Consider the following 23,194-nt stretch of genomic DNA (forward strand, 5'->3'; position numbering starts at 1 on the left):
AAAAATTGGTATGCGTCTTCTTTGGCGGACGTCCTAACATATCCTCTAATATGACTCAGATAAAAAAAAATGCCCACCAGCAGCCAATTAAATTTCAGTATAATAACATCAAATCTGAATGGCCTACCATTAAAAAATGGATATATTTCTACATTTTGTGAAAATGAATGTGTTTTTGTGAACAGAATATGGACAGATTTCTTCAAAGAAAAGCTCCAGATGCTGGAACTTCATTCTCATGTAGCAGTGTCGAGCGGGTATCTGACAGCAGGAAGAATAAGAAGAGACAGGTACTTGTCTTATGGCTTCACCTTTATCAGAGATTCATAGTGTCCTCTTCCTCCATGTCTGGTAAGTTGGGACAAACTGTTGAATCAAGCAATGGTTCCTACCAAACTAAAACAGCATCTGACACACACAAAAAAATCACCCATTATTAGTAAGCAAGGATGGAGAATATTTTATTTGATTAAAAAGGCAACTCAAAAACAAGAGGAAGTTATGATGCAAAAGTGTCCGAATAAGCACTGAAGGCTAGCTATCTTGTGGCTGACATAGTAGCCAAGTCAAAAAAAAAAAAAAAAAAACCACACAATTGCTGAGACTGTAACCTTACCAGCATGCAAAGTCATTGTTAACACCATGCTAAGACCACAAAGAAAGCAGCGAAACCAAATATCAAAGGTTCTCCTATCAAACAATACAATTATCAGGCGAATAGATGACACATCTTCAGATATAGAAAGTCTGGTTTTGGAAAAAAAAAGATATTAGTGGGCACGCTCAGCTCTTGGCAAATGTTCGATTCGTAGATGGCGATAGTATTAGAGAAACTTGTATTTTGTAAATCAATGCCTGACAAAATAACAGGAGAAGAAATATATCGAGTGACAACAGAGTATCTGGAACAGTGATGGCAGGAAGGACTGTCTCAGTTTATGTGCTGACGGGAACGGACTGCGAAGGGCTTCTTTAGCCGAGTCAGAGTGCAAAGCCCACATGTGAAAGCCACTCGCTGCTTTTTACATCCAGAAGCACTAATAACAAAGATACAGATATAGTTCATTTCATCCTCTGAAGAGGCATCTATTTTCAATTTTTTTTTGTGAGGAAATGGGAGCAGAACATCAGATCTTATTACATACAGTCATTTGATGGCTATTGCGAGGACCAAGGGCCAAGCTCACCCTCTTTTGTTGAATAGGACCAACTTGATGTTTCCCTCGTGTAATGCACACTCAAAACAGCAAAGTCCTGTGACATCATATGACATAAGATTCATCTAAATTTAAATGTTAAATACAAGTCCACACATATTAAGAACAAACTCTAACTTTCAGTGAAGATTCAATATGGACTATGCTATATAAACCACATCATAAGATACATTTCAATAAGATTGTTAATCATCCACATGGGCCATTAGTGCTTGGACCCTGACTACTGCGGCTATATTTGTTATTAGGGATGCGCCGATACCAGTATTGGGTCCGATACTGCACGCGTACTTATTAAAATGCTCCGATACCAAAAAACGATACCATGCAGCCCAGGACAGTGTTTGTAAACAGTTAGTAAAGGAAAAGCGTGTGTAACAGTATATTGGATATGTGCAGCTCTTAAAGTGACAGCAGCCTAATATAGGACTACTTCTACTTCTACTACTTGAATAACTTTTGTAACTTTAATAAAGATTAAACTATATTTAATTTATACTGTAAAGACAATGCAGTGCTATTTTACATTTTGATTATTTCTTTTCTGTACCTGAAAACTGCTGTTGAGACCTACCTGAAAAACCTGAAAAGCAGTGTTTTAAAAATTACAAATGCACTGATAATAAAGGTATCGCATCGGACTTGTTTTGAAAAAAAAATGGTATTGGTGCATCCCTATCTGTTATTATAATAGGAGTGTTGATGATGTTGCAGAGGCTCCCTCATGAAGGAGTGTTCACCTGACCAATTTTTCCCATCTTTTATCAGGTCTCCTAATCACATAAACAGATTGACTACATCAGACCTTTACAATAGCGGGTGGGTTTTCTGCTATGCTATGACTGCCTCCTCTGATGCTGCACACAGAGACTCGTTGAAAGGCTTGTCTCTTGTGTGAATTCTCATGTGAATATCAAGCTTTTTTTTTTTCATGTTGAAACTCTTTCCACACTTGTAGCATTTCCATTCTCTCCAGTGTGAATTCTGATGTGACATTCAAGGTTGACTTCTTTTGTAAAACTCTTTCCACACTCAGAGCAGGTGAAAGGCTTCTTTCCAGTGTGAATCCTCATGTGTCTCTCAAGGTTTTGTTTCACTGTGAAACCCTTTTCACACTCAGAGCAGGTAAAAGGCTTCACTCCAGTGTGAATCCACATGTGTCTCTCAAGCTTTTGTTTCATGTTGAAACTCATTCCACACTCATAGCAGGTAAAAGGCTTCTCTTCAGTGTGAAGTATCATGTGACATTTAAGGTGGTTTTGTTGTGTGAAACTCTTTCCACACTGAGAGCATGTGAACGGCTTCTCTCCAGTGTGAATCCTCATGTGAATATGAAGTTTTTTCTTCTCTGTGAAACTCTTTCCACACTGAGAGCAGTTGAAGGGCTTCTCTCCAGTGTGAATCCTCATGTGACTGTCAAGGTTTTGTTTCACTGTGAATCTCTTTCCACACTGAGAGCAGGTGAAAGGCTTCTCTCCGGTGTGACTTCTCATGTGAATCTCAAGGCTTTGCTTCATTGTGTAACTCTTTCCACACTGAGAGCAGTTGAAGGGCTTCTCTCCGGTGTGAATTCTCATGTGACATTTAAGGTTTTGTTTCTCTGTGAAACTCTTTCCACACTGAGGGCAGGTGAAAGGCTTCTCTCCAGTGTGAATTTTAATGTGGCTATCAAGGTTTTGTTTTACTGTGAAACTTCTTCCACACTCAGAGCAAATGAAAGGCTTCTCTCCGGTGTGGTTTCTCATGTGAATATCAAGGTTTTGTTTCATGTTGAAACTCTTTTCACACTGAGAGCAGGTGAAGGGCTTCTCTCCATTGTGAATTCTCATGTGAATATAAAGTTTTTTTCTCTCTGCGAAACTCTTTCCACACTGAGAGCAGGTAAAAGGCTTTTCTCCAGTGTGACTTCTCAAATGAAAATTAAGGGAAGTTTTTGCTGTGAAACTCTTTCCACACTGAGGGCAGGTAAAAGGCTTTTCTCCAGTGTGAATTCTCATGTGACACTCAAGGCTTTGTTTTACTGTGAAACTCTTTCCACACTGAGAGCATGTGAAAGGCTTCTGGCCAGTATGAATTATCATGTGCTTTTCAAGGCTTGCTTGCTTGGTGAAACATATCCCACATTGATGGCAAGTAATATAATCTTCTTTCAGTTCCTTCAGACCTAAAATAAGCATAAACAAAAATGTAAAAATTCAATTTAAGGACAATAAATGCGAGATAGCCAATGTTTTAGATTTGCACCCATTTTATTTGCAACAGATGTCATTGTTTTATCTTTGAAATACTAAAGGTTAAATATTTCATCCTCAAGTTCTTGTTATTAAATCTGATATGGCGTATACAAGGGTATTATCTTTTAGATGCTTTTTGCTATAGCCTTTTCCTCTATTAGACACTGTTAGGCTCAAGTTACACCTGGTACTAACATCCATCTCATTTGTCTATAGGGCTGCAAGATATTGGGAAAAAAAATATTTAGAAAATTTTGTTTTTCCTGTGATATAAATTGCGATATGAAAAAACTTGGGCTTTGAGTGATTGGGTGTTCACAACTCAAACCTCTGAACAGAGCTTCCTCAAGAACCAATTAGGTTCATTTTTGTGTCACGCAGCACATTTGAGCTTCTTCAAGAACCAATGAGGTTCATTCTCGTGTTACACAGCACGTTTGAGCTTCCACAAGAACCAATGAGGTTCATTCTCGTGTTACACAGCACGTTTGAGCTTCCACAAGAACCAATTAGGTTCATTTTTGTGTCACGCAGCACATTTGAGCTTCTTCAAGAACCAATGAGGTTCATTCTCGTGTTACGCAGCACGTTTGAGCTTCTTCAAGAACCAATGAGGTTCATTCTCGTGTTACGCAGCACGTTTGAGCTTCCACAAGAACCAATGAGGTTCATTCTCGTGTTACGCAGCACGTTTGAGCTTCCACAAGAACCAATGAGGTTCATTCTCGTGTTACGCAGCACGTTTGAGCTTCCACAAGAACCAATGAGGTTCATTCTCGTGTTACGCAGCACGTTTGAGCTTCTTCAAGAACCAATGAGGTTCATTCTCGTGTTACGCAGCACGTTTGAGCTTCTTCAAGAACCAATGAGGTTCATTCTCGTGTTACGCAGCACGTTTGAGCTTCCACAAGAACCAATTAGGTTCATTTTTGTGTCACGCAGCACATTTGAGCTTCTTCAAGAACCAATGAGGTTCATTCTCGTGTTACGCAGCACGTTTGAGCTTCTTCAAGAACCAATGAGGTTCATTCTCGTGTTACGCAGCACGTTTGAGCTTCCACAAGAACCAATGAGGTTCATTCTCGTGTTACGCAGCACGTTTGAGCTTCCACAAGAACCAATGAGGTTCATTCTCGTGTTACGCAGCACGTTTGAGCTTCCACAAGAACCAATGAGGTTCATTCTCGTGTTACGCAGCACGTTTGAGCTTCTTCAAGAACCAATGAGGTTCATTTTCATGTAATGCAGCACGTTTGAGCTTCTTCAAGAACCAATGAGGTTCATTCTCGTGTTACGCAGCACGTTTGAGCTTCCACAAGAACCAATGAGGTTCATTCTCGTGTTACGCAGCACGTTTGAGCTTCCACAAGAACCAATGAGGTTCATTCTCGTGTTACACAGCACGTTTGAGCTTCCACAAGAACCAATGAGGTTCATTTTCATGTAATGCAGCACGTTTGAGCTTCCTCAAGAACCTATTAGGTTCATTCTTGTGTTACGCAGCACGTTTGAGCTTCCGCATCAACAAATGAGGTTCATTCTCGAGTGTTACGCTGCACGTTTGAGCTTCAACGGGAACCAATTAGGTTCATTCTCATGTTACACAGCACTTATACATTTCATTCTATAGTTATTTTTACTATAATAAAATGTATGAATCATCTCAATTATCAAAAACATTTTATTCATATAAAAATCACTTTTTTCTACAGCTATTGGATTATTTAGTTTAAATTAGTCAACTAATGTAAAATAAAAAGTAGTTGGTCTGAGAAATTCATATACTGTAAAACATGCTGAGTTAAAAACAACCGTGTCTGGGTTATTTGGCAACCCAGTGCTGGATAAATATTGGACAGAACATTAGATGGGTTATTTTAATTTTAATTAAATTTTGCTGGGTTGTTTTTTGACATAGTGCTGGGTCAGTCATTCTTTTCATTAAAAAAAATCCAATGGCAAGTCAGTATTTTACAATCAAATAATTACAATTAAAAAGCATTTTTAGTAAACGTTTTAGTATGTGACAGGAGCAGCAAGAGCAGCCTATGGGAATCTGTGGAAAGAAAAAAAGCTTTACCTTGTGCCATCTTGTCTGTCACTGTCAGACATTAGTTTCAGCCGGTTCAACCCGTCAAACGCATAGCGCGAACACAGCTGCGAGTCGACGCAAGCGCACTAGATCAATAGCGCTCCAATTATACTATTATAATCAGTGGAGCGCACGGCAGCTTCTACACCATCTACACATGACATTGACCAGCGCTGGGTTGGTATGTGAGGGGGTTCATCATTTGTGCTTACAGTAAAAATGATCCAGCAGCTGAGTTACAGAATAACTATTCAGCACACGGGTAAAAAATATTAAGAATAACCCAATAAAATTACCCAACAACAGGCTGAACCCAGCGTTTGTGGGGGTTTTTTAAAAAAAGAAAAAGAAAAAAAACCTTACACGGTTCTTCATTCGTCCATTCTTGCCTCGGTGATGACTGGCATGTTTTCGTCTCCACATCTGGTGTGGTCTGGTTGTTTTCATGAAGCTCCATCATTATCTCCAGGAAATGTTCGATCCAGTTTATTTTCCAGATCGCTCAGTCAGTTATTCTTCCTCTTCTTCTTTGGGAATTGACGGCAGCTTGCATCCAGAGGCGTTACACTACTGCCATCTTCTGGGTTTTCCCCTTCCCCCGTTATTCCAATTACTACATCATATTCTCCTCATCAGATCTGTCATTGTTAAAAAAATATATTTTGTCTGCAAATTATATGTTCTATGTAGTTTCTAAAACCTGACAATAATCAGGGGGGGAAAAAACCCGTTTTTTTATAGTTTTAGATTAATACATTCCTTGATTTTCTTCCTTTTAAAAAACATCACTTTGGAAAATGGAAAATTTAAAACTCCATTTTCTCCATTTTTCAACCTGCTGTACAGTGTAATAGCGATGTGATTGTTCATGAGATATTGTTTGTTTATTTAGAGAGCAGACCACAAGGGCAGTTGTCTAATAGTGTTACCAATACAAAGAAAAAAAATAAGAAGCAGCCTGAAAAGAGCGTGTGCCACATACATTTATTCACATAGCAAATTTATATTCATATAGCAAATTTTAAATATTCATTATATATTATTCAAATTAAGTAATATTAAAATTGCGTTATTTTTCCTCACAGATAAATCTCTATCTGGTATGTTTTTTTTAATAGTCAATAAAATAAAACAACAACATACATTTCACATGTGTTTACTATAAGAAAACAAAACCAGACCAAAGCTGCAACTTTTGTGAAACGGTTTATTTAGCTGTTAAAATAATGTAATCTGTACATTGGAATAAAGTATTCAAAAACATCATGATGGTATCAAAATCTTCTAAGGAATGTTCTTTGAAGACTCTTTTGAGTACACATACAAAATAAGATTGAATAAACAATTTGTCTGACCAACGTTTCTATGTATGGGTACAACTACAGCACCAAAACAAGGGAGTAGTAATTTCCATTTAGGAATGGACAGAAAGAGTAAAAGTGATGTAAATAATAAGCCATTGATGTATTTTTTTCTTTCTGTCAATTCACTGCTGGTAAAATGGCCTTTCAATAAAACTTGGCTGTCTATGCAGTAGAAAGGCTAAAAAATAAATAGGTGCTACCTGAATAGAGGAAACAGAGAAAAAAGGCTGTTGTCTTCTCTTTTGCCAAATGGGTAGGAAAACTTCAACACCCATAATGCACTGGGCATGTTGCCGTCCAAGGCCACTCCCACCAGTCTGCTATGGATACGCCTGACCAGAGTCAAATACCGCCTTGCTTTAGTAGGTAATACTTCTTAGCAAATGTTTTACTTTTAATGGTGTCGACTTGTATTGAATTCAAAGAGTAAACATTTAGCGAGAGTGAGTTATTTTCAGTTTCCATTGAAGGATCCAGCGCATTGTAGGCAGTGGCTGAAGGCTGCAAAGAATCATAAATATGGAGAGAACGCCACGACTGAAAATCTGAAAAACCTCTTTGTTTGTAGTCAATTATAATCAAACTCTATGCAGTCCCTCCAGGATTTCGCGATTTTTTTGTGTGATTTTTGCGATCAAAATGACTGATTTTGTGGTGGTAATTTCCAGAAATTTGCGAAAAAATTTGCGATTTTTATATTTTATAATTAGGACATCACATTTACAATAATAGTATTATGTCAGATGCACAATAGTCATACATGACACAAATCACAAACAAAAAGCATAAAACCATATTTTGGTCTAATCAAATTCTCATCAAATGAAAAACTTTTGAAACAACCTATGGGCAATTTTTTTTACCTGACCTATGTAAATATTAACAGCAGGTGTAGTAATCAGGCATGTGATTGGCGAAGGACAAAAAAGCAGGAAAATATACTGAAATTCAATCAGGCAATCATACATTTCACAATTTTATACTTATATATGAATGTCAAGAATTCAGAAGTGTGTATATTTATATAGCCTACACTACACTACACAGAAATAACATACAATTAAATTATGCTTATTTTAAATGTATTGTGCAGGCTAGGTATACAAAAATATAGGCTTTTAATAATCTTTCAGTGCGCAAAACCATGAAAATATGAAACGCTTCAAAACAGAGCGCACAAAGCGCGTATGCGCATCGCGGGCGCAGAATGATGTGCTCAAAGCAACATGGAGTCACAGTGTGCAGCGCTGCACAAGTGCGCATTTATAAGTTCACGGCACAAAGCGAAGAAATGTCGAGCGCACAAATCCTAGTGTCTATCTGTCCAACAGTTTATTGATCATTTGTTTCTTCACAGTTTTAAATTCCAGTTATTGTGCGTGTGATACCGAGTCCTTGTGATGTGTGTGATCTAACAGGCACACGGTAGCGCGAGTCGTTTAAAAACAGCAACAAACTCCAACAAAATAAAGTGATTTTATGCAAATACACAGCCTTTTCTCTACAGATCAAGCATTATAATGTGAATATCATATTGGAGAGAGTTTTACCGTGCATGTATGCTGCTGTAACCGGACGAGGCGCGCGCGCTGTTTGAATACTGAATGGAGAATGATTGACAGCCGCAAAGGAGGGAAAACGAGTTTTCGTAAACTTTAATGATGTAAATAGACTTCTGTCCCTCACATTAAGCTATGAAATAGGCTTCAGATGAATTTGTCACCCAAAAAAAAGCGGGAGGCGCCGAAAAGCGCGCTGTCTGCATCCCTGTACTTGGAAAGGAAGGAAAAATGCATCTCTTTGCCATCTGTAACCATGGTGACGTGCCGCCCGGTGTGGCCCTGTTGCACGGGGACGGCGATTGTGGTTTAAATGCGTTTTACATTATAGGCTTCAGTAAATCGAGGAAAAGGAGTTTCCCCTTTCCCCGCAACATCTGTATCCACGTAAAAATGCATTGAAACTTTAATTAAACTAGAGATATTTCAATTGGGTGATTATAATTTAATGTTTTGTGAGGTATTTTTCATTTTTGTGATTATTTTGCGGTTAAATTAGGAATTATGCAGGATCGCAAAAAAATGCGACAATTTGTTGATTTTGCGTTGTATTCAGCGATCGCGGAATCGCGAAAAACTGGAGGGACTGTCTATGACTACGAACACAGTGTTTTAGGCCAAATGAAGGGGAAAAACTGTAAGAAACCGCTGTTCTGTCATTTCAACCCAACCCCCGAAGTACGCCGCCGCGTACAGGTAAGAAAGCTGTTGCTATAGTGTTGAATTTTTTACCATAGTGATGTTTAAAGAGTAGACATACAATACAATTTTCAGTGATAAACCTACCTTTACAACAATAACAGCTCAGTTAATAACTCTCTGTCTATCCCTCTGTCCCAGACAGCAACATAGTGTCGGCCCAGATCCGGCCCACATCTGGTACACATGGTCCTTGGGCGGGAATACAAAAATCCAGAAGTATAACATGTCTTTTTCACAAAAGCCTCAAAGCTGTCAAAAGTCTGCCAATAAACGTGAAACAAATAAATGTGAATTTATTGGTCCATGTAACTCAGAGAATGAGTTGCTCATTTACACATACTACCGATATTATAACAATACAAAGTGGGTTGAAAATTGGCAAAGTTACACTTTAAGTAAAGATTTGGCTGGATCAATTTAAATGTGCATTCTCACTTCTCCTACTATGATCATTTTTAATCAAAATAATGTCTCTGGGTTACATTTGTAAGAGTGAAACTGTGTATGGTGTTGGTCCTCATGAGATCCGTTTTTAATGGATGTTTTCCTTGGGAAGTGAAAGGCAATTAAGAGCAAAATAAGTGCCATTGAACAAGAGCACGAAGAGCTCCATCCCTGCTCCAAACACAGCCTTCCTAGCTTCCTCATGAACCATCCAGAAATGTGTACTATCACTTTTTTTTTTTCAGAAGGAGTGGGCTCCCTCCAAGCACTCATGCTGGGTCCAGAGTAAGAAGAGGTCTAGGACTCGTAGGCCTTGCCCACCAGTCTAGATGTCATCTGACATGGTTTAGAGGGCAAGACCGGAGCCTTCAGAGAAGACGCCGGATGGGCTGAAGGAGCCTGAGACCTAAGAGGGATGTAGCATTTGAATGCCGCAGACTGAACCCTACCCTATCTGAACCCCTTGACTACTGTGTCAAGACCGGGACATCAAGGAGAACAAATTTCTCCTTCTCCTTTATTCTTGAGAGGTTCAAGTTATGCCTCTCCGCGGTGACCACTGCAACCATGGGACGGCAGATGGCATGGGCTGTCTGCTTGGTGGCGCGGAGGGTGAGAGGTATTTCAGGAGGTCAGCTTGATAAGCCTGCAACACCACCATACTGTGCAGAGCCTGACCTGCCACCTCATAGGCCTTGCCCACCAGTCTAGATGTCATCTGACATGGTTTAGAGGGCAAGACCGGAGCCTTCAGAGAAGACGCCGCACCAGGGGAGAGATAGATCAAGTGCCTCTTCAACCCAGGGCATCTTCTCATACCAGTCCCTCCACATTCAAGGAAAATCGAAGCAGTAGAGGTTACTAAGCAATAGTACCAAAAATCTCGACACCTCAGAATGTAGATTGGGGAGAAACAGAAGGTTCATGAGTGAGGAGCATCTTTGACCCACCAGGAAATGCTCATAAAATCTACTTGGAACAACTTCTTTTTACTTCTTCTAACACGGGGATAACGGTGAAGGTGGGCTCACTGAAAGTGTCCGCTTCAACTCTTGTTACATCTAGCTCCTCAGAGCCAGATGCCATTAGCATGCCCTCGGCCAGGGGTGCGTTTCCCAAAAGCATCGTTAGCCAACTGTGGTCGCAAGTTCCATTGTTATCAGCATAGTTCAACGAGTCTGTGTTTCCCAAAACCATCGTTCTAATGAACAAATTCACAAACAGCATCGCAAAGTTGTGGCTGAAACAACAGCTCTCGACCTGTGGTCAGAAGCAGTTTCTTGTTTTCATCACATGTGGACTCAATAAATCCTTATCTGGGGCCAAATAAGCAAGCTGACATTCAGTACAACCTGTGTCTCTTATTTAGAATACATACAAATGTCATTTACCTCTTTTAGTTTGTTCAGAGATTTGAAGCGTCGTTTTCGAAGTGCGCATATGCGAACGTGCTCTACTACGTAATAACGAGCCTATAATCTGGAAATAAAGCAAAATTAGTCCTCAGATGCCATGTCCCTAATTTATAGCAAAAAGTCTAGTATTAATTCGATCTCAAACGATTAATTAAAAGTAGTTATTACTTCTTGCTACAAACTTATTAAGTTTGTGACATCATTAACCAATGTGGTTGAACGACAACTTTGGACAATATGGTTTCAGGAAAACAGTTTTGACTAGCTAGTTGATTTCTTCAACGATGCATCATACTATGGTAGTGAAGCAGTGAGTTGTGTCGTTGTACGGGAAACACACCCCAGATCGGAAGGAGCTGCAGAGCGACTGCCAGCCGGCACTGCTACTCAACTGGCTCAATTTTTAAATGATTAACTGAAATTATGACTAAGGTTAACTAATTGTAAAAACTATTGGTTAATGCATTTTATTTAGGTCTAGTTTTCCTTGTATCAAATGTTTACAATTTACAATGTATTCTTGCTGAGGTTCAGCGTCTCCCATTATAATGAACAATAGAAACACTTGCTTGAGTAGGGGTGTAAACGTGGCATCTCGAACAAATTGTCCCATTGGTCTCTTATCAGTTATGGCCTCCTAATTACATCGAATATCGACTACATCACTCTCCTCTGATAGCTGGTGGGGTTTCTGGTTCACTACGACTGCAGTCTCTTCATTCTGATGGATGCTGCACACAGGCGGAGGAAGAGATTCCCCCACTCTGTTGAAAAGTCCTCTTTTCTCCAGTGTGAATTCTCATGTGTCTCTCAAGGCCTTGTTTTACTGTGAAACTCATTCCACACTCTGAGCAGCTGAAAGGCTTCTCTCCAGTGTGAATTCTCATGTGAATCTCATGGGCATATTTCACTGCGAAACTCTTTCCACACTCGGAGCAGGTGAAAGGCTTTGCTCCAATGTGAATTTTCATGTGTCTCCAAAGGTTGTTTTTCATTGCGAAACTGTTCCCACATTGAGGGCAGACGAAAGGCTTCTCTCCAGTGTGAATTCTCACGTGACACTCAAGGTTTCGTTTTACAGCGAAACTCTTTCCACATTGAGGGCAGGTGAAAGGCTTTTCTCCAGTGTGAATGGTCATGTGACTGTCAAGGCTTTGTTTCAATGTGAATCTCTTTCCACACTGGGGGCATGAGAATGGCCTCACTCCAGTGTGAATTCTCAAGTGATTTTCAAGCTTTTGTTTTACTGTAAAACTCCTTCCACATTGAGGGCAGGTAAAAGGCTTCTCTCCGGTGTGAGTTCTCATGTGACTTTCAAGGCTTCGTTTCACTCTGAAACTATTTCCACATTGAGAGCAGGTGAACGGCTTCTCTCCTGTGTGTGTTCTAATGTGACGTTTAAGGTATTCTTGTTGTGAGAAGCTCATCTCACACTGAGGGCAGGTGAAAGGCTTCTCTCCAGTGTGAATTCTAATGTGAACTTTAAGGCTTTGATTGGCTGTGAAACTCTTTCCACACTCAGAGCAGTTGAAAGGCTTCTCTCCCGTGTGAGTTCTGATGTGAACCTCAAGGCTTTGTTTCAATCTGAAACTCTTTCCACACTGAGGGCAGGTGAACGGCTTCTCTCCAGTGTGAATTCTCATGTGCTGCTTAAGGCTTCCTTGTTTTGTGAAATGCATCCCACATTGTTGGCAAGTGATATAATCTTCCTTCAGTTCATTCTGATCTAAAATAAACATTGAAAAAAATCAATGTCAAAACTCAATTCAACGACAATAAATTTGAAATAGCCAATAGCCAAAGTAACAGATCTGCAACACAGACCACTGGCAGAATGTGACATAGGTATGTCACAGTGAGGAAATTTTCCCACCGTACAAACTTGCAACAACAACAGTTTTACCGATAACACCGGAGGGACAGGCGGATTTTGAATGCGCGCTTTTCACTTTCGACTTTGAATTTGCTATCATGGGTGCTCTATGGATAGGCCTATAATTCATGGGCATCAAGAAGCCGCTATCTATATGCAGGGTATTGAAATCGCTTTAGAATGCACGCTTACTTCCCCATTTGCGATCATGTGTACTCTGTGTATTGGGGCTTTGTACACTGTAAAATCCAACAGTTGTTCAAACTAACACTTTTGAGTTCAATTTACTTAATGTCTTAACTTAATTGTAAACATTTATTAATCTGTACTGTTGACATACTATTCCTTGTTTACTCCAAGCTACCAAGTTAAGATTAATTGATTGGTTTGAGTACCATTTTGTCAACAACAAAAAAAAAAATTGTTTTAAGGTGGGGCAATTCTTCATTCTCATTCCCTCCAAATCTGCACTGTTTGAACGCACCATTGTGGTGATCAGTGTTCCCTTTGGTTGGTCACTTGGAACTTCATTTATATCATTGTAATGATCTTCCTATTGGTGGAGCGATGCAACAAGAAATCTGTTATTTGGTTTCAAAGGAAGGGAACTACTAAATAGGTTGCTTTTAAAAGGTTACCTATCTTCTAACTAAATCCTTAACTAATCTATTTTTCATGTTGAATTATGATCTTTAAAAATTTCAGAAAGTTTTAATTGGGTTGATATAATACCTTTATTTGTGTGACAATATTTTCACAAATATAAAGTCACAAACAGATTTCAACATTCAGCATGCAAAACACAACATTAGTAACAATTAGCCTACATTTCTTTAAGGTAATGGTTTGCATGCTTTTTTAAAGACTACCTAATTATATTTTACAGTGACTGCACATTTTACAAGATAAGATACTTGTCAATGACGCTAAGGATCTGTTGCGCTGCGCACCAAATCCACTGCCATCGTCCTGTCAGTCATCTCTCCTTACTCGTTGCGTCACGTGATAAGGAAAAATGACTGTGTGCATCCGTTGTCCAACTGAACTAAATAGTTTTTATTTCTATAAAAAAATCTAAACAACAGTGCGCCACAGAGGCCAGGTAATGTAATCTGTGTACAGCTGAACACTGTGTAACAAAAACTACCACAGCACGCTTACTGTGACAGTTTGTCTTTGACAAACAAATGGTTAAATCTGTCATTCTAATGTTCTTGCTATTAAATCTGGTAAGACTCATACAAGGTTATTATCTTTTAGATTAATTTTGCAACAGCATTTTCCCTCTATTAGACACTGTTAGGCCCCATTTATCGGCTACTACCAAAATCCAACTCACTTGTTTGTCAATAAACTGGATCCAAAATGTATATGATTTATTTGTAGATGGTGCCCTAAGAAAAACTGCATTATCCGCATAATAGTGGACGTATTGTTCTCAATTGTTTGATTGCAGTGATTTTTGAATTATGTTTCTTGTTGCTATGCGGATTTATAGTGAACTATTATGTTGTGTAAATTTTAAGTCAATATAGCAAGATTATAAAATAAAATATATTTTTTATTTCCTTTTATTTATTTGGTGAGTAGCTTTAAATGTGTAATAAACATGATAATATACTGTCAGGGATGAAGGGATGTAGTAGTATCACCCTTAAGGCGATTTTTTATTATAATTATTCTGTGAAGTAATAACTTCACATAATCACAAGTTCATTGTGTTTATAGTAAGCAAGCTATGGATCAAATTCATCACTATGTCTATTACAATGAAACTTTGCAGCTAGCAAAAATAGGCAGTCAATGAAGAATAATGTGTTTGCTTGCAGAGTGTAGTTATGATTTTTACACACACAAAAAAGGAATGAATTATCAATTATCCAAACATCTAAAAAGATCTTTTTCTGCGGCACTTGCCTTCATGGTTTCAGTCAGCTAATTTAAAAACATATAGTTCCTCTGACAAATCCCCAACTATTGAGGTCAACTGAACATCTTAAGTAACAACACCTTTATAGGCTTAGTTTATACAGTTAAAATAATTTGACACACTTGTATTTATTAGTCACGAACAACCATTAGCAGAATTAACACATTCATTTTTTTTTTTTTTTTTTTTTACATTTTTGAGTCTTTGTAACTTACAAATAACCAACTTACACAGTACTGTATTCTTCAGTTTAAGGCTAGGCGACTGGCAGGTTTTCGTCTTGACATCTGGTACCGGCTGTGTGGTCTGGTTGTTTTCATGCTGCTCCATCTTTATCGACCAAGTTTATTCCACAGATAGCTCTCCATCAGTCAGTTTTGATTCACTCTATTCTCTAATCGAGATTCTACAACCGCAGCTGGTTTGCTTTAAAATAACAACAGCTTTAATGTAGTCACAGGCGCTTTAACAACACTGCTTCGAGAAGATCCGAAACGTTCTTTGTTTCGAATCTGTGATTCGGAGCGCGAATCAAACTGGGCAGGTCACGTGATTTCAGCAACGAACGAGGCGTCGTTACGTCACGTCATGTATACTGGTTTGCGAGGGCATTGATCTGATGAACCCATGAAAACGCCGGTGTAAAATTTTAAGTAAATAAACTGGATAAATACATTAGTCATAAATTATTTCTATTCAGAGACGGAGACTGTGAGTGACACACTGACCAGCACCATTTGTTGCTAATGCTTGGAAAAAACGCTGAATAATAGTTTGAGATGCGCCATGCCTGAAATATAGCCGAGACTATAAAAGGCTGTGAGTGAAAGAGGAGTGAAAAAGTGGATCAGACACCTAGGAGATCAAAGGCGGATATCCCGGGATTCACACTGATGCACGGCATTACTAGGATGCAATTTAAATTCTGTTAAATAAATATGAACAAGACTCCAAAAGTACTTGTTATTAAATTTAATTCGAAAGACGTGTTTATCAATCATTTCTGCTTTAATACAGACATGTTTTTGTATATTTTTAGAAATATGAAACAATCGTATCCCATGTAAAGAGATTGCACTGTCTGAGAGTTTGGGAATATTTTACACATAATTTATATAAAAACATGATATCAGAGTTTTAAAATCAAACCTTTTAAAAGAACAATACATCACGGTTGTTTAAACCAATGAGCGATAAGCTGTGCCGTCAAGCAAGTCAATACCCATTGTGCTTTTGATCAGCGCCGTCGGTGGAGAGCAACTGCAGAACCCGACGTGTCCGCCTCGCTGTCGCGAGAGTTTTTTGACATGCGTGTGAGCATTTATTCATCTCATTGGCACAAAAACAGATTCACTATTCCTCAAAATGGATGAAAACAGTGAAACGCAAACTCAGAAAATTAAACAAACCTGCAATAATTAAATATTTTAAATTACACAGATACACAATGTATTTAATCTCACTTTATTAATCAATGTCTTTGCTGCTGACCTTCGATGATCCAAAACATCACATTTGTGATTCTTTTTTTTTTTTTTTTTTTTTTTTTATTGCACTTTGTTGAACTTTCTTCTCTTGCATCCAATTATTCTGCAATGCAGAACAGCAGTACAGGTGAAAGGTTTGAGCTGCTTTTAGCCGAAGGCTTATTCATTTCACTTTTAGAGCCAAATGTTGCTTTTTTTGTTATTAAAAAACAGACAAGCAAGCCCAGCCCAGGTGAGAAAAAGTAACATAACATTAACTTTACGTAAAAGGTAACATTTTGTTTTTAGGGAGTAAAGCAATATTGTAATGCATTACTTTAAAAGTTACTTTCCCCAGCACTGGTTACAGCGGAGTACAAAAAAAACACAGTGGACTGAAGAGCTTTTGTCACAGATATTCTTGAGATACCAATGTCATACCTGTAGGATTTTCTCTTCAAACATAGTCAAGTAAACTATTCTGCAGAATTAAGGCTGATGTATTATGATGCAAAAAATCAAGTGATAAGAAAGCAGTTTATTGAATAACCTTAGATGTTTGCAATGTCAAAGCTCTGCCTGCATCTAAACATAAATATGCATGTTCTTCACAATTATATTCTTATAACAAAAAAGGTCAGTTGATTAGACACTGTAAAGCAGAATTATTGACTCGTTGTGATTTCTCATGTGAGTATTAAGGTTATATTTCACTGTGAAACCCTTTCCACATTGAGAACAGATGAAGGGCTTCACTCCAGTGTGAACTCATGTGATGTTTAAGGTGTCCTTGTTCTGTGACACTCTTTCCACACTGAGAGCATGTGAAGGGCTTCACTCCAGTGTGAACGCTCATGACGTTGAAGATGTCCTTGTTGTGTGAAACTCATTCCACACTGAGAGCAGGTGAAAGGCTTCTCTCCAGTGTGAATTCTTGTGTGATTCTCAAGGTTTCCTTTCACTGTAAAACTCTTTCCACACTCAGAGCAGTTGAAAGGCTTCTCTCCACTGTGAATTCTCATGTGAATCTCTAGGCTTTGCTTCATTGTGAAACTCTTTCCACACAGAAGGCAGGTAAAAGGCTTCTCTCCAGTGTGAACTCTCATGTGATTCTCAAGGTTTCCTTTCACAGTGAAACTCTTTCCACACTCAGAGCAGTTGAATGGCTTCTCTCCGGTGTGAATTCTCATGTGAATTTCAAGTCTTTGTTTGGCTGTGAATGAAACTCTTTCCACACTGAGGGCAGGTGAACGGCTTCTCTCCAGTGTGAATTCTCATGTGCTGTTCAAGGTTCTCTTGCTCTGTGAAATGCATCCCACATTGATGGCAAATGACAGAATCTTCTGTCAGATCTAAAATGAACATTAAAAGATCAATGTCAAAATCAGTCCAAGCACAATAAAGCTGTGATAGTTCTAGATCTGCAAAAAAATCTTCACTTTGGGCGACTAAATGTCTATCATTAGCCATTAGCAGCGCCAGGCGCAAGTGTTTTTTGCTAGTATCATTTTCACCTCCAGCGCCACGTTGTTAAATAGCAAATGCACTCTAGAGAAGCGTTCAGTCTTTCCACTATCAAATCCCGCCATGTAAATAGCGAATCCGCCATGGCGCGAGCGCAACTGGCTTTTAAAGGGAATGGGAGATGAGACTCTGGTTGGTTTATTTCACGTTACGCCCAAAACACACCCATTACTCATTAAGAGAATATGGACAACCCTTTTAGACCATGAGCCTGGTGCGCCGACCATTTTTCCCGTTGTTAAACTAGCAAAAGTGGATTCGGACCCAAACTGAACTACAAATCTGTGTTGTATTTTCCTGTCAAATTACCAGAGTACATTTGGAATTATTCAGCTTTTAAAGGAGAACTCCGGTCAATTTTAACATTGAGCTCATTTTATTGTACATTTGGAGTGCTGTCAATACAGAGAACAACGACAAAAATCGGTGTTGCCTACACCGAGTTATTCTATTTTTAAAATTTGCACCCTGTTGACTTCAATAGGGCAAGTACTAAACCTGCTTTTAGGCTCTTAACATCCTTGATGTGTCATTACAAGTGCACAGAAAATGTGAGTGATTCCTTCTGAGTGAACACGAGTGGATCTGACTGCAGTAGATGTGAAAGATATGTATAAAAATGATGTTATTTAAGCCAGCGCAAATACCTGTGTTTACATCCTGTTTTTCGGTTGAAGTCCAAAGTAGTCGATTGCCGAGTTCACGCGCATAGGTTTAGTTACCTATGATCACGCGCGTGAACTCGGCAATCGACTACTTTGGACTTCAACCGAAAAACAGGATGTAAACAGGTATTTGCGCTGGCTTAAATAACATCATTTTTATACATATCTTTTACATCTACTGCAGTCAGATCCACTCGTGTTCACTCAGAAGGAATCACTCACATTTTCTGTGCACTTGTAATGACACATCAAGGATGTTAAGAGCCTAAAAGCAGGTTTAGTACTTGCCCCATTGAAGTCAACAGGGTGCAAATTTTAAAAATAGAATAACTCGGTGTAGGCAACACCGATTTTTGTTGTTGTTCTCTGTATTGACAGCACTCCAAATGTACAATAAAATGAGCTCAATGTTAAAATTGACCGGAGTTCTCCTTTAAGAAGATTTGTCGGTTTCTCCAGTAGTGGACGGAACTAATTCTAACGACAATCTCATTGGCTGGCGTTCAACCCTGTTTTGATTTCAGCCAATCAGTTCGAGCAAAGGCTGACAACGTGATTAATATTCATGAACCCAGCAGCTCATCAATCCTTAGTGTGTTGTGTGTAGTAATTAGTAGTATTATAATCTTTTTATAATAATTACTATTTTCTACCTAACCCTAAACCCACACTGAATGGCCAACAATATCTTAAGCACCACTACCAGTCCTAAGTTCAGTTAAAATGACAAATATGCATGCATACATGGTTACCAAGTTTTAGTTCTAATTACTGAAGTTCATCATTAGATTGGGCTTGATTATCATTATCATAATATAATGCTTGATTGTTAAGAGTGCGTTGAGATGTTTATCATCTGTACATTCTGTGCCATTTCACAAAGATAAGCTGATTTGGTGGAATAAATATAAAATAGTATATCAGTATGGCGAGTAAACTAAAACATTTACAAGCCAATGGCAATTCTATTGCCAAGGTGTGCGTAGAGGGTTGTGTAAGTTAAATGGTTAGTTCTCCCAAAAATGACATTTCTGTCATTAATTACCCTCATGTCGTTCCTAACCCGTAAGACCGTTCATCTTCACTAGGGCTGCACGATTAATCGCAATTAACATGAAATCGTGCCTAAACCGATTTGATTCGTCACGATTATGAAATCGCAAAGGCTGTGATTATTTTTTATGCGCAGCTTGTCACTTGTGACGTACGGCTCTGTGATCAGTGGTATCATTTGAAAAAGCAACACGCGTCAAACATCTTTTCAAACTTGAGAAGCATTTATGAACCTTTTGTCCAACAAGTGTCAACATTTAATAACATGTTTTTACTCAGAGCTGTGCTGCACTGACAAGCTGCACATAAAATAATCGCAGTCTTTGCCAAATTGCGTGCGGTATCATTTCGATTAATCGTGCAACCCTAATTGTCAGAACACAAATTAAGATGAATCCATAGGCAGCAACTTTCAAGGCCCAGAAAGATAGTAAAGACATGGTTAAAATAGTTGCGCACAAAAAGTATTCTCGTCGCTTCATAACATTAAGTTTGAACCACTGTAGTCACATGGACTATTTTAACGATGTCTTTACTACCTTTCTGGGCCTTGAAAGTGGTGATGATTACGTTACAATCTATGGAGGGATCAGTTTTCTTCTGGATGCATGTGTGTTGAGTCAGAGTGCACTCATTCATTCTAGATCATATTACGTAATCATAACTCCTGCCCATCCAGATGACAACGTCTTGTATACTTCCTCGTTCTGAGTTCTGTGCATAAACAATTAAGGGAAACGTTTCTACAGATGAAACATGAAGCCAAATAGACAATACTACGATATAAGTTTCTGTATGTGTTTTTCAATTTGGTTCAGGGTATTTTTATAACAATAAAGAGCGTTTGCATGAGAAATTCAGCTATAAAACACTACAAATAATGCACGTCTGGCCATTACATTATCAAAATCCACTTTAGATCACAATTGGAAGTTTATACAAGCACTCGATGCTGATGTTTTAAGGGGGGTTTTGAGCATAAACAGTCATTATTTCATAAATTAGCTCGATACTTATTGTAGCTCTAATGCACTTGTTACCTAGCTGTCTCTCTCTCTCTCTAGGTCGTCCTCAGACGAGCCTTCCATCGTTGCCTCCAGTCATCCCGATTCTCCATGCATCTGGCCAGTTCGTTGGTGCTCTGGGCTCCTGAATCCCTCTTGAGTATGTCCACGTATGTTAACTTGGGACGTCCTCTTGACCGATGGCCATGTGTTGGTTCCCATAGCACCAGCTTGCTGGCTGGCAGCTCTCGATGCCTTCGGCAATGTCCTGCAAGTCTCATTCTCCTCACAGCAATCTTGTTGCTCACTCTTGGTACTCCCTCATACAGGATTTTGTTGGTTACATGCGCACTCTTACTGATGTTAAGCACTGCACGCAGCATCCTGGTGTAGCACCCGTCCAGGGACTTTTCTAGGGTTGGATTCAGGGTCCAGCATTCACTGCCATAGAGGAGAACGGACTCTACCGTCGCGTAGAAGAAGCTGAGTTTGATTTGGCGGGAGAGGTTGGAGTTCCATACACTGTTCATACCGTTCAGGGCCCTCCATGCAAGTGCCTTCCTCACTTTTAGATCTTGGTCAGTTGAGTTGACCCATGCGCCCAGGTACTTGAAGTCCTCAACTTCTTTCAGCACAGTGTCTCCTGCTGTTATCAGAGGTTGATGTTCTGGTGGAACGTTGTAGGTCATGACCTCAGTTTTCTTTGCATTTACCCTAAGGCCAACCTTGGTGCACTCTAGCTCTACCCTGTGTAGTAGTTCCTGTGCTTGTTCCATGTTGTCGGAGAGCAGACTGATGTCATCCGCATAGTCAAGGTCTGTCAAGACTACTGCCGGGTGTCGACTTGACTTCCTTGGTGTCAGCGTGAAGCCAAGTTCCTGCTCTCGCCCACTGATTGCCTTCTTGAGCGCATAATCAAGGACTATGATGAAGAGGAAGGGGGCTAATGTATCCCCTTGCATAACTCCAGCCAGGATGTCAAACTCCTCGCTGTTGCCATCTGGGGTCACCACCCTGGCCCTTGTTCCTGAGTACATGGACTCTATTGCCCGGAGTAGGTTTGGAGGAATTCTGTATGCCTTCAGGATCTTCACCATCGTGCCTCGGTGAATCGAGTCAAATGCCTTTTTGAAGTCTATGAAACATAAGACTGCAGTCAGGTTGTCCTTTCTCACCTCCTCTATCAGTCTCCTGAGTGCCAAGATCTGGGTTGTAGCAGTTCGCCCTTCTCGAAAGCCGTTCTGATTTACTCTCAAGTGAGGGTCGATTGCTTGCCGGAACCTGTTTAGAATCATGCGGTTGTAGATTTTCGCAGTGATACAGGTCAGGCTGATGCCACAATAGCTGTGATTGTATTTTATGATGTATTTGGATCTAAATAATTCTCGTAAGGTCTAGTAGGCATTATAGATAGTTTGTGTTATTGGTATTAGTATTAGTATTAGTACCAAACTTTATTTATCTTATTTTACTCCAGTATGTTGTACAGCGGACGAGGTTAAAGTAGAGTTTGACGAGGTTGAAATACATCACTGGACACGGTCACCTCCGATAACAGATCACTCTAAATTGTAAACACGTGCATTGCAATTGTGAATTGAATTGCCAAATGGAAAACCCTATGAGATACATGCTTTCGGTTCAGTGCCACCTATCGTGCTGGTGTGAATTAGCCGGAGGCGATCAACTGATTCACGTTTGTTGGCGATTTGCTTAGTTTCATCACGTCGTGCTCAGTGTGAAAAGGCCTTTAGGCTCAATTTACACCAGAGACAAGCATCCATCTCACTTATATCTATTAATACAGGGGTAAACACAGGATCCGGTTTTGTGATTTGATGACTGAAATCACATTTGTCACAAGATGCAAAGGCAGCGATTTGCTTTTCCTGCTAACTGCATTTTACAGTATATAATGTAATATGAACAAAATAAAAACGTTCCCATGGTTTGTGAAGAAACCATCCATTTAAACCAGAACTTAAGACTCTGGAATAGTTAAATAATACATTTTTTTAAAAAAAAGCTTTGTTCCTTTAATTCTAATGTTTTTGCTCCTAGTTTCTCTACCCTGTTTTACCTGAATTCAATTGTTTACACACGGAGGAAGGCATCAGGCGAACAAGTTGTGTTGGGAAAACTTTTGTTTTTAACAACAACTTTGTAAAATTGAGCATTATGTAAAATAGATATTTTAATGCTGCGTTTATTTTATTATTTTTCAAAAAGTGGCAATTTACTATTTACCATTTTTCAGTTGATACTATCAAATATGAATGAAAAATCGCCGTTTCTGCAGCAATTGGATATCTGGTTCAAATTTAGTCGGCTAATTTTAAAATGGATAATTTGTTGATTTGACAATTACCCAATTCTTTTAACTTAATTGATTCTTTGTAACTGAATCACCAAACTTACACTGTGTTTCATTCTTGCACTCTTCTGTTGACTCGAAGGTCTCTGTTATCCAGTCTGGTGTCTGTGTGGTCTTGTTGTTTTCATGCTGTTCAGTCTTCATCACCTGGAAATGTTCGATCCCGCTTATTTCACAGACCGCTCCATCAGTCATTTTGTTCACTCTATATCTTCTAATACAAATTACACAACCAAAACTGATAACTGGAATAAGCTGGAACTGAAAAAGCCACTTTC

The 23,194-nt window shown here is 39.1% G+C and overlaps 2 protein-coding genes across 3 annotated transcripts; both read right to left on the bottom strand.

Moving 5' to 3' along the window:
• Positions 1–444: 444 nt before the first annotated feature.
• On the bottom strand, positions 445–6,106 carry LOC307146277 (uncharacterized protein). 2 transcript variants are annotated; one of them, XM_079850175.1, is made up of 2 exons: positions 5,907–6,106; positions 445–3,381 (listed from the first exon to the last, which is right to left on the bottom strand). In XM_079850175.1, the coding sequence occupies exons 1-2, from the start codon at positions 6,001–6,003 to the stop codon at positions 2,147–2,149; spliced, it is 1,332 nt and encodes a 443-aa protein (XP_079706301.1). In that variant the 5' UTR covers positions 6,004–6,106; the 3' UTR covers positions 445–2,146. The 2 variants fall into 2 exon arrangements, with proteins under 2 accessions (XP_079706301.1, XP_079706302.1); XM_079850176.1 differs by having other exon boundaries at positions 5,902–5,951.
• Positions 6,107–9,053: 2,947 nt separating this feature from the next.
• LOC307153431 (uncharacterized protein) lies at positions 9,054–15,341 on the bottom strand. Its single transcript, XM_079862873.1, has 2 exons — positions 15,061–15,341; positions 9,054–12,753 (listed from the first exon to the last, which is right to left on the bottom strand). The coding sequence occupies exons 1-2, from the start codon at positions 15,158–15,160 to the stop codon at positions 11,744–11,746; spliced, it is 1,110 nt and encodes a 369-aa protein (XP_079718999.1). The 5' UTR covers positions 15,161–15,341; the 3' UTR covers positions 9,054–11,743.
• Positions 15,342–23,194: the final 7,853 nt, after the last annotated feature.

Source organism: Squalius cephalus (genome assembly GCF_949319135.1).
Source record: "Squalius cephalus genome assembly, chromosome: 2".
In the NCBI taxonomy this organism is placed as follows: domain Eukaryota; kingdom Metazoa; phylum Chordata; class Actinopteri; order Cypriniformes; family Leuciscidae; genus Squalius; species Squalius cephalus.